We start from the raw sequence: 12,045 nt of genomic DNA, 5'->3' as shown, positions 1-12,045 counted from the left end.
ACGATCTGAAAGTTATACAAATATTTTGCCAGTTTTCTGGTTCGATACTTTTTTAATGCGACCTCACACTTTTATAAAAATCGAAATTTTGGATTTGTTTTGCACATTTATTGATAATTTTTTTTTTTTATGTATATTGCACTTTTATACATTTGTTTTTTTACATAAACGTTATATATGCACAATTTTAAACAAACTTTTACTTGAATGTGAACAAATTATTTTCTATGTGTTTAACGTAAGGCGTTCTGATAGTTTTTGTTTCAAAAAAATATTTAGTTTTAAATGTATTTATATATTAAAAGTGAGGTTATGTAACGGGAAAGAATGAATTTGGTCGGCATGCCGATATTATAGATATCAAGATATCCTAAATAGGAAAATTTACTTTTTCATAGATGTTTCCCATAGTTTCTTGTGAAGTATATTTTTATAGATCATTCCTATGAAAGTTGTGAGATATATATATATATATATATATAATATTAGATTATCGCCAAGATTTAGAACATATTTAGGGACCATAGTGAAACTTTTAAATGCCAAATGATATCTGTGAAAAACAAAAAAGGCTTTGGATCTAAAAAACGTATTCTTCCTATGAAGCTATATGACAAAGTCCTCCGATGTGGATACGGGCTTGGATCATATGTAAGGAGCCTAAGTTTAACGTTTGGTTAAGATATCTTGAACAGCATATAACTTTCTGATAGAAGAATTCGACTTTTGATCATTGCATTTGGGAACCTACGAAAACTTCCCTCAGGATTCCTTCAAGCTGAGGGACTATAAAACGGACAGACTCTATCGACTCGGCTGTTGATCAGGTATACATATTTATTCAATGGAGTCCTGGAACTTTCCATCTATATTTTTCTTATAAAATAAAGTACCCTCTGCATGGTTATAAATAGGTTACTTTTAGCTGAAGGTCTTGGTCCTTTTCTGCGAGTGCCCAAATTTTAGAAGGCTGTTTTATGAATCAAAGTCCTTAAAACTATATACTGCAACATAACCTAACTTATGGGCGCCATTTTGTTTTTGTTTCTTTCTACAATTGAGCCTTGGTATATGGTATTAGAAGATAGTAAAGAAGAGCCCTAAGACCCTAATTAGGTCTGGGCTCTAAGATGCTTACATCTATCTGGAAGAGCTCAAATTATAATATCTGATTACCTCAACATAACCTAACTTATGGACGCCATTTTGTCTTGTGTTCTTTTTTAGTTGCTACTTTAAGGCCTTGGTAAATGGAACTTGAAGCTTCCCGCATCAATAAAATAAGAGTCTAGATAATAAATTGGGAGACGTTTAAGAGCCCGGAAGATCCTCGACAGGAGGCGGAATTCTGGTGTTGGGAAGCCCCCCATCTACTTGTAGACGGTCTGCAGGAGCGGTCGCCGGCGCTGTTCGATCGGCTTGTAGGCGTGCTGATAGACGCTGGCCAGACGCCAGTGCTCCGGATAGCCGCCCTGCCCAGCGCCGCCGCCCTGGCTGCGAAATGGCGGCACCAGCGTATCGATGTCATAGTTCTTCTTTGCATATGGCTGGCGGGGGCGTGGCACGACCAGAACGCGACCAGCAGCAGCACCGCCGCCGCCACCGCCGCAGCCAGGTGAGATGCCCACAAAATCGCCGCTGGCATTCAGCCTGGGCATGCCAGCGCGAAAGGCCGCCTTGCTGGTCAAACATTGTCCATGACCACGATGAGCATGGCCATGACCATGATCACAGTTATGGGCGGCGGGGCAGCAGTTGGGCGCCGGCGCCACCTTGTGGCAGAGGCGTCGCGCCGGTCGGCGCAGCAGCTGATCCCGCTTGCAGCCGGAGGCGGCAACCGTATGGCAGCCATGCGGCGAGTCGGTGTCCGGGCCGAGGTACTTTTCACGCAGCGCCTGGTAAGCCTGATCGCCCAGCAGGGGCGTGGACTGATACTGCTTGGCCAGCCGATTGGCGGGCAGGCCAAAGCTAACACCTCCGCCTCCGCCTGCTCCTCCTCCTCCTCCTCCTCCTCCTCCACCAAAAGATGGAGCTCGCCGGCAATGCGAGGCGCTGGAATCGCGCGAAACGCTGCGCGCTCGTGTTGGCGGCGAATAGTCACAGGCGCAGTTCTCCTCGCGCTCGATGGCGCGTCCCGCAAAGTCGGATTTGCGGCGCAGCAGATCCTTGTCAAAGAAATCCGGCTCACCCAGGGTGCTGGTAAAGACGCCCGCCGAGCGACCCAACTCCGCGCCAGCGGGCGGATCGTCGCGTGGCGTCTTCACGCACGTGAACACAGCCGGGCCGGCGGAATCATTGGAGCCGTCTATGTGCCTAGCCAGACGCGGCTCATCCTCCGGATTGATGGGCTTAAAGTCCCAGCCAATGGCCAGATCCATGGCGCCCATTTTCTTGGCGGGCGCCGAGCCAATGCCGCGATAATTGTCACCGGCCAATGCCTTGGGCAGGACGCCGCCCGTCTTTGGCCGGAACACCTTCATCTTGGTGCAGTGAGTCGGTCCCGCATTGTGTGTCTTAATGCCCACGCCCGTCGCAATCGGATCAATGTCTAGCGCGAGCCCGCCATGGGCGCCGCCAATCTGTGCCCGGCGATACGCCAGATCCGCAACGCAATCGGGCAGCGGCTGGTGATCCAGATTGTCCTGATGCATGCGCTTGGCCAGCTCGAAGTTGGCATAGGCCGGCACCACCGGCGAGGGGCAGCGCTCGTTTGGCTTCGCTGTGATCGAGTGCAGCGGCATTTTTCGCGCTGGCTCCGCTTCCGCCGGCGCCTGGACACTGGGTAGCGAGATCAGATCCTTGCCGGGCACAAAATCCAGCTCGGACGCGCGGTGACTGTTGCTGCCGTTCAGCTGACCCGTGTACTTGGCCTGCGCGGCGGCTAGCGCCGGAAATTGTCGTCCCGCCGCCGAGGTGATCGCACGTGACTCCTCCGCCTGTGCTGCCGGATATTTGTCCTCCTGCTCCGCCAAATACAGTCGGCTCAGTGGCAGCAGCTCCCGTTCCAGGCCATGCTGCGGCGCGCGCTTCTTCTCCTCCAGCAGCTGCTGGTGCGTTGGCAATCGGTACTCCGGCTCCGTTAAATCGCCCGGCGTATAGCTCAGATCCGGCAACTTGTAATTGCCGCTATTTACGACAGCTGCTTGCGACATGATCCAAGAGATCCAGGATTTAGGTCTCAATTAGCGTTTTTCTTTGTTGTTATTGGAAATGGGATTCAAAATGCCGCATGATTGATGATCGATGATGATTGATTTTGATTAATGCGGATTGATGATTGATTATGATTGATGCTGATTGATGCTGATTGATGATGGTGATTGTGGATACATGTGGAAATATAGTTGGCATTTTGTGTGCTATGTTCTCTGTGCAGTGCTTGTCTATATATACAACTGATTGACGTACTGATTGATTGTCAAATTGATTGATTGGCCTGCTGATTAGCTGATTAGCTGACTGATTGACTTATTTGCTTGATTGACAGACTGACATGTTGTCTGACTAGTTACCAGATTGATACGAATTGACTGAATGACTGTGGCTAAGTGATTGACTGACTGTTTCGCTGAGAGATTGACTTACTGTCTGACTGATTGGCTGTCCCTACGACCAGTTTGCAGGCTGATTGATTGTTGGAATAGCTGCTAGGCTGATTGATTGACTAGCTGACTGACCGACAAAGTTGGCAATATTATGAAAAGCAGGAAACTGGGCAATATCCAGTGGGAGATCTGTTTAGGAATTAACAGAAGATTGGAATAACAGAACCGCCAGGTTATGGGTGCAATGGATTTATTGAAAGGGCATTACTTGGATTTTGGATTTGATTTGGTTGGCGCTTTGGTGGGTGACTTGGCCGTCGACTTGGTTTGACTTGAAGTTACGGCCGGTGCCTTGGCCGCATCCTTTGTGATCTGTTTCGCTTTGGTCTTATCGGAGGTCGGCTCCTCTTGCGCAACAGTGCCCCGACGATTGTACTCGAAGGCGGTGACCGGACGCTTGCGCAGCTTCTTTCGATACCGTGACGAGGCGTCACCGACGCGTGGTATCAGTTTCTCATTGGGCTGTGGGTGTGTGTGTGTGTGTGTGTGTGGATGGTGCAGGTGGTTGGGTGCAGGATAATTGATTGATTGATTCGATTTACTCACCCGCGGCTGGCACTTGGTACGCTTGCACTTGAGATGCAGCTCGTTGATGGCCAGCATCTGGTTGAGGCCCTCACACTTGGTCTGGCACTTGGGACGCTGCCAGGCCGGATCGTCCTTTCTGCCCAGCGTCTTCTGTAGATCACACGGATGCGGTCGCTCCAGCTGGCAACAGCACAGATCGCGCGGATATTTCCAATATTTGTGCCTGCCGCTCAGGCAGCGATTGTACAAGCTGGCAAAGCTGCGCGTGATGCGCAACGGCAGGTGATATGTGCCCCGATATTGGCCCAAAAAGTTGCCGTCACTGTGGGCATAGATTAATGTGTGTGTGTGTGTGTGTGTGTGTGATGCAGCTGCTCCGGCTGGTTGGACTTACCGAGCTGCTGTGGCCAGCAGATGTCCGTTCTTCTCGGCAACGGGCTTCGAGTTGCCCTTCAGGCTGCGTGGACGGGGCGCAAAGAAGCGCGGATATTCCCAATTGCTGACGCTTTTCGCGCGAAAGCCGCGCTCGTACTGCAAAGACAGAGACGGAGATAGATAGAGAGAGAGGGAGAGGGAGAGAGTTAAGCTAGGTGGGCCAGTCGGCCACCTGTTTCGATAGCCAACTAAAACTGTTATTTATGGCCGCTAAGCAAACCAATTGATAAAATGCCAAGCCCATAAAAAATGAAACAGAAGCCGAACCCAACCCTCGAGCAACCCCCAATGCGACGATTACACGGCGTAATCGTAATCTCCGTGCTGCAACATGTGTAAAAAAGGCATTTTGTCTAATGCCACTTAATGCCTTGTTTGTGTTTGCCTTTTTAAACAGACGCAAAACAGAAACAACAACTCCAATCAAATACACGACTGCAATATACCCTAGATATCTATTTTACACTTGTGACAAATTCAAAAACAAGAATGCGCCGTGCTTGGCATAATATCTAATATAATTAGTTAGGAATTTAGTAAATAGCTTTGATAACTTTTTATCTGCAGCTCGTTTACTAAACTCGACTGTCAATCGAGCGACCCCGTTTAAGCCTGACCCTAGGGTATCTAAAACTGGAACTGGCAATTGCTGGCAGACGTTAAGTCCTTGGCTCGCCTTCAGCCATGGTTTAAAGTCATGTGGAATCATTTATCAGCACAGCTTTCGGTGAGCAGCTGTTGCTGCAGCTTCTGCAGCGCTGCATCGAGCAAGTGCAGCAGCCGGTTCGGATGCCAAAGAAAGTTGCTTCTTGCCGGAGCTTCCCACGCGCACGTCATTTCAATTAAGGCGAGAACAAATGCAAATTGCGGCTGGTAATACAATACGCCAGGCCACGCCCCGACGCCCCGACACCCCGACGCCCACACGGCCACAGCACGTGGCAGAGTTGTCAACACTTGATGAAGAGGCTGTGTGAGGAATGTGCTCGGGCCTGATTGAGTGCGTGCGAACCGGGCGCAGCACGTCGGAATAGACTTTAGCTCTATGCAGATGCCGTGGCCAGGGTGAAAACAGGACCGGGGAGCGTGGGCCTGTTGTTGTGAGGCGTTGCTATTGTAATTAAATTTGCACGGCAATTACACAACAGCCCGGGTGGGCCGGGGCTGGATTGCGGCTCATCGATCCCGGAGCTACTTGACCAAGCGTAAAATACAAATTGATTTTAAACTCAATTAGCAACAAAGGCTGTCGAGGCGTCCAACTGTTGGGCAAAAATAGCTTGACAATGCCAGACAGATAACGGGACAATTGCGAACCAGAATCCCCCCCTCCCCCACCACCTCCCACCATTCACCCGACCGGACAAACCCTTAGCCATGGCGATGATTTTTATGTCAACCCTCTGGGGTGCAATTTATCACATGCTGCAGGATTAGACAGTCAAAAAGCTACCGGAGCTGCACGTGCAGCGACGACTGGTGCACCAGCTACCCCGCAGCCCGCACTCCGCACACCCATCACCCCCTGCCCCTGCCCCACTCGTCAAACACTTACGAGGCGTGCCTGTTGTTGTCGAGAGCTGGAGAGATGGGCAACACTTAAGCTAATTTCACGCACTGCTCAACCGAGTTTTCACTTTGCCATTTTCTTCACTTTGCCGTTTTTCCAATCAATTTTGCCGCGAGCAGCTCGTCCAAAACAGCTGTCCACATGTAATTCCAATTGAAATGCCATTAAATGCAACCAGGGCAAGGGCAGTGTTACTCATCAAAAAAAAAAATGAAAATCAAAAAAAAAAACGACAAATAATTAAGGAAGCGATACACAACACTGGTTTGAGCGCCTGCAGTGTCCGCTTGGACTGTGCGCGTAACGTTGAATTCCGTTGGACAGAGTTTCGCGTCTTGTTTATGGCAAGCGCAAACAAAATATGTAATGCCAAAATAACTGTATGCATGTGTTGTTGCATGGCAATTGGTTGGGCCTCAATAACTGTATTCGTTACCTACCGTTACCAAGTAAATAAAACTCGACTGTCGCTATTTGGCAAAATTGCTGAAGTCTCGAGCTCTAGGCATCGTTGCGGAGGGGTGGGGGGCGGGGCGATTGAATTGGTAACGGAAGCATAAGTGACAAGAAGCGGCAAATGTTGGAATGGGGAGAATATGCAAAAGCTGCGTACGCGTCACACACACACGCACACAGGCACAGCGCAGCTGACAGGCGACGAAGGCGTCGAAAACTGAAAACTAATGTAACTAGAAATTGCCAATTAAACTATATGTAGAGCACATATAGCTTAAGGTGTGTTTTCAAAATCGCAATAGAAGGTATACAATATCCAAACTTGGAGTTTGTTCAATTTTGTACTTCTGCAGAATATATTGTAAATTTGTTTGGAATTTTCCAACTCTATAGACCTACTTTTTACCGAGCTAACAAAAGCCAAGTCCATTTTCCGCTACTTTATTTACTCTTAGGTCATTTAAGGCCCAAATCGGGTCAATTATCAATGGGCCTTTGCCAATTGTTGACCTTTCCTAGATGCGGTATGCGGTTATTTTGTCGCCTGTCTTGGTGTGCCCTTTATTTGTAGAGCCTGGTACTCAGACAAGAGACAAGTTGGGGCCCTATTGGCATTTTAACGGTTGCTCGGGCTAAACATAGCCCAGATTGGGGCCACGCTGGGCCGGTTGCCATGTTTATAATACAGTTGTTGGCCTTGTGAACGTTTAGCAAACTCCTATAAAGTGGGTTTTATAAAGGCCTACAATGTGTATATCCAAAAATTACAACTATTGAGCATTAAGCAAAAAAATGCATTGCAGATTAGTTGAATGGGCCTCTAAAACAAGTGTACAAACTAGTACAGGAATTGTACAAGGAATTGCTATGCCAAAAGGCTTCTTTGACAAGCGATAGCTGATTTACAGGGTATAGACTAGTCGTGCATACAGCTTTACCGTTAGACAACTTGGGCTTTATATGGCCGATTGCCGCCAATTCGATTTCAATGAATTTCTTTGACCAAAAGGCTTCTTTGACAACTGACAGCTGTTTTACAGGGTATAGACTAGTCGTGCCCTTAGATAGCTCGACTGTTTGACAACAACTTGGTATACATTTGACTCGTACCAAGCGATTTTCTGTTACCGCCCGCTCAAGCAACGCGAGCCCGGACAACGGGCGCAATGGCGCCTTCAATTGGGTCGCCGCAGCGCTGCCAGACAGCAGCAAAAGTGCACAGGTGGCAACGCGGTCGCAGCGATGCAACCGCAGCATCCGTTTTGTTTTTCAATCGCAATTTTTGGAAGGCTCACCTGCATGGCGCTAAAGTTGAACGACATTTGTACAAAGAATTTCGAATTTTGACAAAGGATTACAGAAAATAAATTCTTCAATGGCTCGATTTAGAAACTATTTCAACGGAATATAAAATTCATGTGTATTGAGAACTATTTCGAAGCACCTCACACACACGCACGCACACAGACAGGCAGGCAAAGGAACAGGCACGCACACACACACACACACACACACACATAGACACACGTAACGGGCAACACCCACATTGATTCAAAATAATTTTGGCGTTTCTTGGGGGCGTGGCTTGCAGTGCGCACAGCAGCCAAACGAGAGAGAGAGAGAGAGAGAGAGACAATAAGCTTATGTAGGGAGGAGAGTGGCTGTGGGGAGCGGGGTGGGGGGAATTGGGGCGTTTGAGCCGCAGCTGGCTGCTTGTTTGCAGACAGCAAAGCAAATGAAAAACTTGGCAACGCCAGCTGAGCCATTCAGTCCGCAAAATAACAAATAAAACGGCACAAATGTGCCAAGCTGATGGACTAGGGAATACCCTGTAAACGAAACACAGGCAACAAGACGTTAGACCAGAATTTAAAGGAAATTATAAAAATATAAATTATAAATCAGGAGATGGCTTACATTGTGAATGACTGCATTCGGGATACCCTGTAGTGAGAGCTAAGCCTGTAAATCTTTTATAAAGGAAATAATAACAACTTGAAATGCTTTTAGTTTTTTATTTAAATTTTTTTTTTGTTTTCTAACTTTTTTAAATGTCATTAAGATAACGAAGAGAGCGACCTCTTAACAACTTTATGGTGCGGATTATCTTAAATATTTGGTTCGCATAGGGCGTATAGGGTAGTTTTAATATATATTTAAGATACAGATAATACGAAGAAGATATGTGAGACACCATATATAAAATTTCCCAGAGGGTATCCCATTAGCTCACAAGTACATTTTGATTACAGGGTACGCGTGGGTTATACAGAAATTTTTGATATATCTATATATTTAGACAAATTTCCTGGCAAAAGATCGAATTATGTAGGAGATTTATTGGGATTGGGAAATTTTCAACAGAGGACATTTTGTTTACAGGGTATCCAGTCGCTTATACATAGAAATAACTCAAAGATATGCTGTACAATATATACATAATTATTTATATTTATATAAATAATCGATTTATTCTTGGACTTGGATATAAACAAATATCACGTATTAGATGCTATTCAAAAAAAAAAAAAAAATGTTAATGTACATATTACCTAAGATCTAATAGACTAGTATATATATTTGAGTTACGGGTTATTTTTTTTTTTAGGAAGTGTTCAGAAACATGGCGCCTGGCAACTGGCTGCAGCTGGAGGCGTTGGCGGCGTCTCAGGGTGTCTCCAGCACATGGTTCAGATACGCTATATAGCAGATGGCCAGCTTGAGGATCTCGATCTTGGACAGCTTCTTGTCCGGCGGCAGCGTCGGCAGCAGCTTGCGCAGCTCCGCAAAGGACACATTGAACGCCTCCACACGTATCCTTTCCCGTGTCGCGTGCGCCGTTCGATATTTGAGCGTGGCGCGTCGTCGCCGGCGGCGCTCCTCGCGCGACAAACCCACCAGCTCGGATGGATCCAGGTGGGCAATGGGCGTGGTCCGACGTCGAGGCGCCGGCGTTGGCGGCGGCGGCGGCGCCGGCTGTGCGGCCGTCTCGCAGGCAATGCGCGCCTGATACCGCTGATCCATGTCCAGCGTTGTGCTCGCCGCATAATCCTCGCCAGCGGCATGGCCATGCGCATGTCCATTTGTTAGCGCATTGTTCGCCGCCGCCAGTTCGTCATCCGGCTCCATATAGTAGCGGCTGAGTGCGATGCTTTGCGGCGGCCCCGGTGCCAGATGTGTCATGTCGTACACCATATTGTGCTGCTCCTGCTCCGCCTATGCTGGCCACTGTTTGGGATTAGACAAAGATTCACTTTGGTTAGCACCATGGTCGCAAGTCTCAGAAGAAGAAGAGCTTCACTGCCTCAAAGTTTAAGCCTGAAGGTTTTGTTTCTGGGAAGGGAAAGGTACACAATCTATCGAAATCGATATTTATCGGTACTTATCGATATTATGAAAATTGGAGAAGGAGTAGCTAGATATTGTGCAAAAAAATGAAACATACTGGGAAACAGTTGAGGAGCCGAGCTCTGGGCAGATCACACAACTCTTGGGTAGCTGTGTTGAATAAAGAACATTCGGAATCTTTGAGCATGAGCAAAAAGTCTCGATGGATTATCATAGGCTGCCTTGAGAAAAGGCGCGAAAGAATGTAAATTTCGACCCATCACCAAAATGCCAGCTATTTGATTTAGTGCTACGATCCGGCCGGAATGACAGATCTATGCCATATCAAAAAAAAAAAAAAGCTTCAAGATGATATAGAGCGCCGATCCGCCCGAAAAGATGAACGTATGTTTGCGATTTTAGGTTTCAGGTTTCTTTGTCTCATCAAGTTAGCTTTGAGACTAGTTTGCGGAGATATAGTGCTTCGATCCGGGCCGAAAAATGGATCATGTGTCAACAATAAAGCTTTAGGAAAGCTTTAAGTTGATATAGTGCTCCGATCCGCCCAGATCGGGTTCTTAGGTTTTTTTTCTCAGGTTTTCTTCAGGTTTCTTTGTCTCATCAAACTAGCTTTAAGATGAGTAAGAGGTCAGTTTGGGCAGTTATAGTGCTCCGATCCGGGCAGATAAATAGATCTATGCTGTATCTTGTCTCCACGTTTTAGATGCGATTTCATAACTTGTATATCTTTGGGACAAAATCATGACTAATTATATATATATATATATATATATATATATATATATATTTAGGATATATTATTAAGGATATTATGATTCGGTTTCTGGTAAATAGTTAAATGGATGCTATTTGCTTCTGAAATCGGCCAAGTGCAAAACCGTCTGAAGATGTTCTTGATTGCAGTTTTTCGTACGCCCCCGCACCTGCCACGCCCCTAAGGCAGCACATTTATAGCAAACAGCTCGAATGCGAGTTGCATTATTTATGGATAGATCAAAAAGGGTGAGCAGCCCCTTTCGAACCCTTTTTGTTTGCCTACCGCCCGGCCGCGCCCGAGGGTCACGTGTCCTGTTTGCATTTTAATTTTGTTTTTATTGTGCTTATCGCATTTGTTGCTATTGTTCTGGTTGGGTTTATTCCCAACATATTTTCACACCTACACAAATAGCTGAACAATCGTCACGTTTGGCATTTATTTTGGCCCGCGGGAGTTGACAAATTCGAACCCTTATGTGATTTGCGGTTTAATGGGCTTTGCTTTAACTCAAAACTGGCACAAAAAGGGCTGCGGGAAATTTGACATAATTATTCTGCAATTCTCCAGAGATAACATTCACGCACATTTTGCAAAAAAAAAAATGTTAACAACAACAACAACAAAAATGTATCACAAATTCCTTTTTTGGTTTAGTTTACTTACAAGAATCGCAATCACACGATTTACTTGAGATATCGAATTATGTAGTCCTGCACGCGGAAAGCTTTGCCGCCGAACTGTGTCCATGTTGGGATGTTGCAGCATCATTTATAGCGCGGCGAAGCAGGGATTTGCAACCCCCGGACTGTGTGGGCAAACGGAGCCAATGGCAGCACAGCATCCCAACAGAGCCAAGGGCCAATCAGAATAACAAAATGGCGTCGATTATGCTAATAGTAGTAGGCAGTTACCGCCCCTCAGAGAAGGATGCCAAACAATTTGCATAAGAATTTTTGTACAAATTAAGCATAAACAAATAATAAATACATCTACCAGTGAGTGTCATTAGGAAACGCAAACACGTATAGAATAAAAACATACCAAACGAGTGGTTCATTTTTTAAGAAAGTATTAATTTCTATTAAATTTGAGGCTCAAGCTTAGGAAACAGTTTTGAGCATAGTTGAACTTTTTAAAAAACTGTTGGTTAGGCAATGAATCCAGTTTGCGCATTTTACAATACTAGAACCAGTAAATTCATTATCGATAGTCTGCGCTATCGACTGCTGTTGTGTGAATGAAGAAACAGTTTTCTAGAAATGCAAATGTTACTAAGAAATATTCAGATCGTGTTCACAATTAATTTCTGTTAAGCTAAAGTGTCTTGCTCATGGAACGATTTTGTT

The 12,045-nt window shown here is 46.2% G+C and overlaps 3 protein-coding genes across 4 annotated transcripts; all 3 read right to left on the bottom strand.

Annotated features, from left to right (window-relative positions):
• Window positions 1-178: 178 nt before the first annotated feature.
• LOC6634630 (uncharacterized) lies at window positions 179-3,152 on the bottom strand. Its single transcript, XM_002057993.4, has one exon. The coding sequence runs from the start codon at window positions 3,150-3,152 to the stop codon at window positions 1,371-1,373; it is 1,782 nt and encodes a 593-aa protein (XP_002058029.1). The 3' UTR covers window positions 179-1,370.
• Window positions 3,153-3,175: 23 nt separating this feature from the next.
• Window positions 3,176-8,049, bottom strand: LOC6634631 (protein Flattop homolog). Its single transcript, XM_002057994.4, has 5 exons — window positions 7,890-8,049; window positions 4,528-4,664; window positions 4,152-4,455; window positions 3,814-4,067; window positions 3,176-3,734 (listed from the first exon to the last, which is right to left on the bottom strand). The coding sequence occupies exons 1-5, from the start codon at window positions 7,914-7,916 to the stop codon at window positions 3,695-3,697; spliced, it is 762 nt and encodes a 253-aa protein (XP_002058030.2). The 5' UTR covers window positions 7,917-8,049; the 3' UTR covers window positions 3,176-3,694.
• Window positions 8,050-9,188: 1,139 nt separating this feature from the next.
• HLH4C (Helix loop helix protein 4C) lies at window positions 9,189-11,747 on the bottom strand. 2 transcript variants are annotated; one of them, XM_002057995.4, is made up of 2 exons: window positions 11,363-11,734; window positions 9,189-9,822 (listed from the first exon to the last, which is right to left on the bottom strand). In XM_002057995.4, the coding sequence occupies exon 2, from the start codon at window positions 9,787-9,789 to the stop codon at window positions 9,262-9,264; it is 528 nt and encodes a 175-aa protein (XP_002058031.3). In that variant the 5' UTR covers window positions 9,790-9,822; window positions 11,363-11,734; the 3' UTR covers window positions 9,189-9,261. The 2 variants fall into 2 exon arrangements, 1 of the variants encoding a protein (XP_002058031.3); XR_011416516.1 differs by lacking the exon at window positions 9,189-9,822 and adding an exon at window positions 10,780-11,227 and having other exon boundaries at window positions 11,363-11,747.
• Window positions 11,748-12,045: the final 298 nt, after the last annotated feature.

Source organism: Drosophila virilis, chromosome X (assembly GCF_030788295.1).
Source record: "Drosophila virilis strain 15010-1051.87 chromosome X, Dvir_AGI_RSII-ME, whole genome shotgun sequence".
NCBI classification, from domain to species: Eukaryota; Metazoa; Arthropoda; class Insecta; order Diptera; family Drosophilidae; genus Drosophila; species Drosophila virilis.
The sequence above is the reverse complement of the archived record's forward strand: the minus strand, read 5'-3'. Positions and strand labels throughout refer to the sequence as shown.

What these genes read in the sequence shown, in the direction of transcription:
- LOC6634630 (XM_002057993.4), bottom strand. Translation starts at nt 3,152, where the DNA reads ATGTCGCAAGCAGCTGTCGTAAATAGCGGCAATTACAAGTTGCCGGAT.
- LOC6634631 (XM_002057994.4), bottom strand. Translation starts at nt 7,916, where the DNA reads ATGTCGTTCAACTTTAGCGCCATGCAG. An exon ending in CTGCTGGCCACAGCAGCTCG is followed by an intron (nt 4,456 to 4,527) that starts GTAAGTCCAACC and finishes CTATGCCCACAG; the next exon opens with TGACGGCAACTTTTTGGGCC. An exon ending in AAATCAAATCCAAAATCCAA is followed by an intron (nt 3,735 to 3,813) that starts GTAATGCCCTTT and finishes ATTCCTAAACAG; the next exon opens with ATCTCCCACTGGATATTGCC.
- HLH4C (XM_002057995.4), bottom strand. Translation starts at nt 9,789, where the DNA reads ATGGTGTACGACATGACACATCTGGCACCGGGGCCGCCGCAAAGCATC.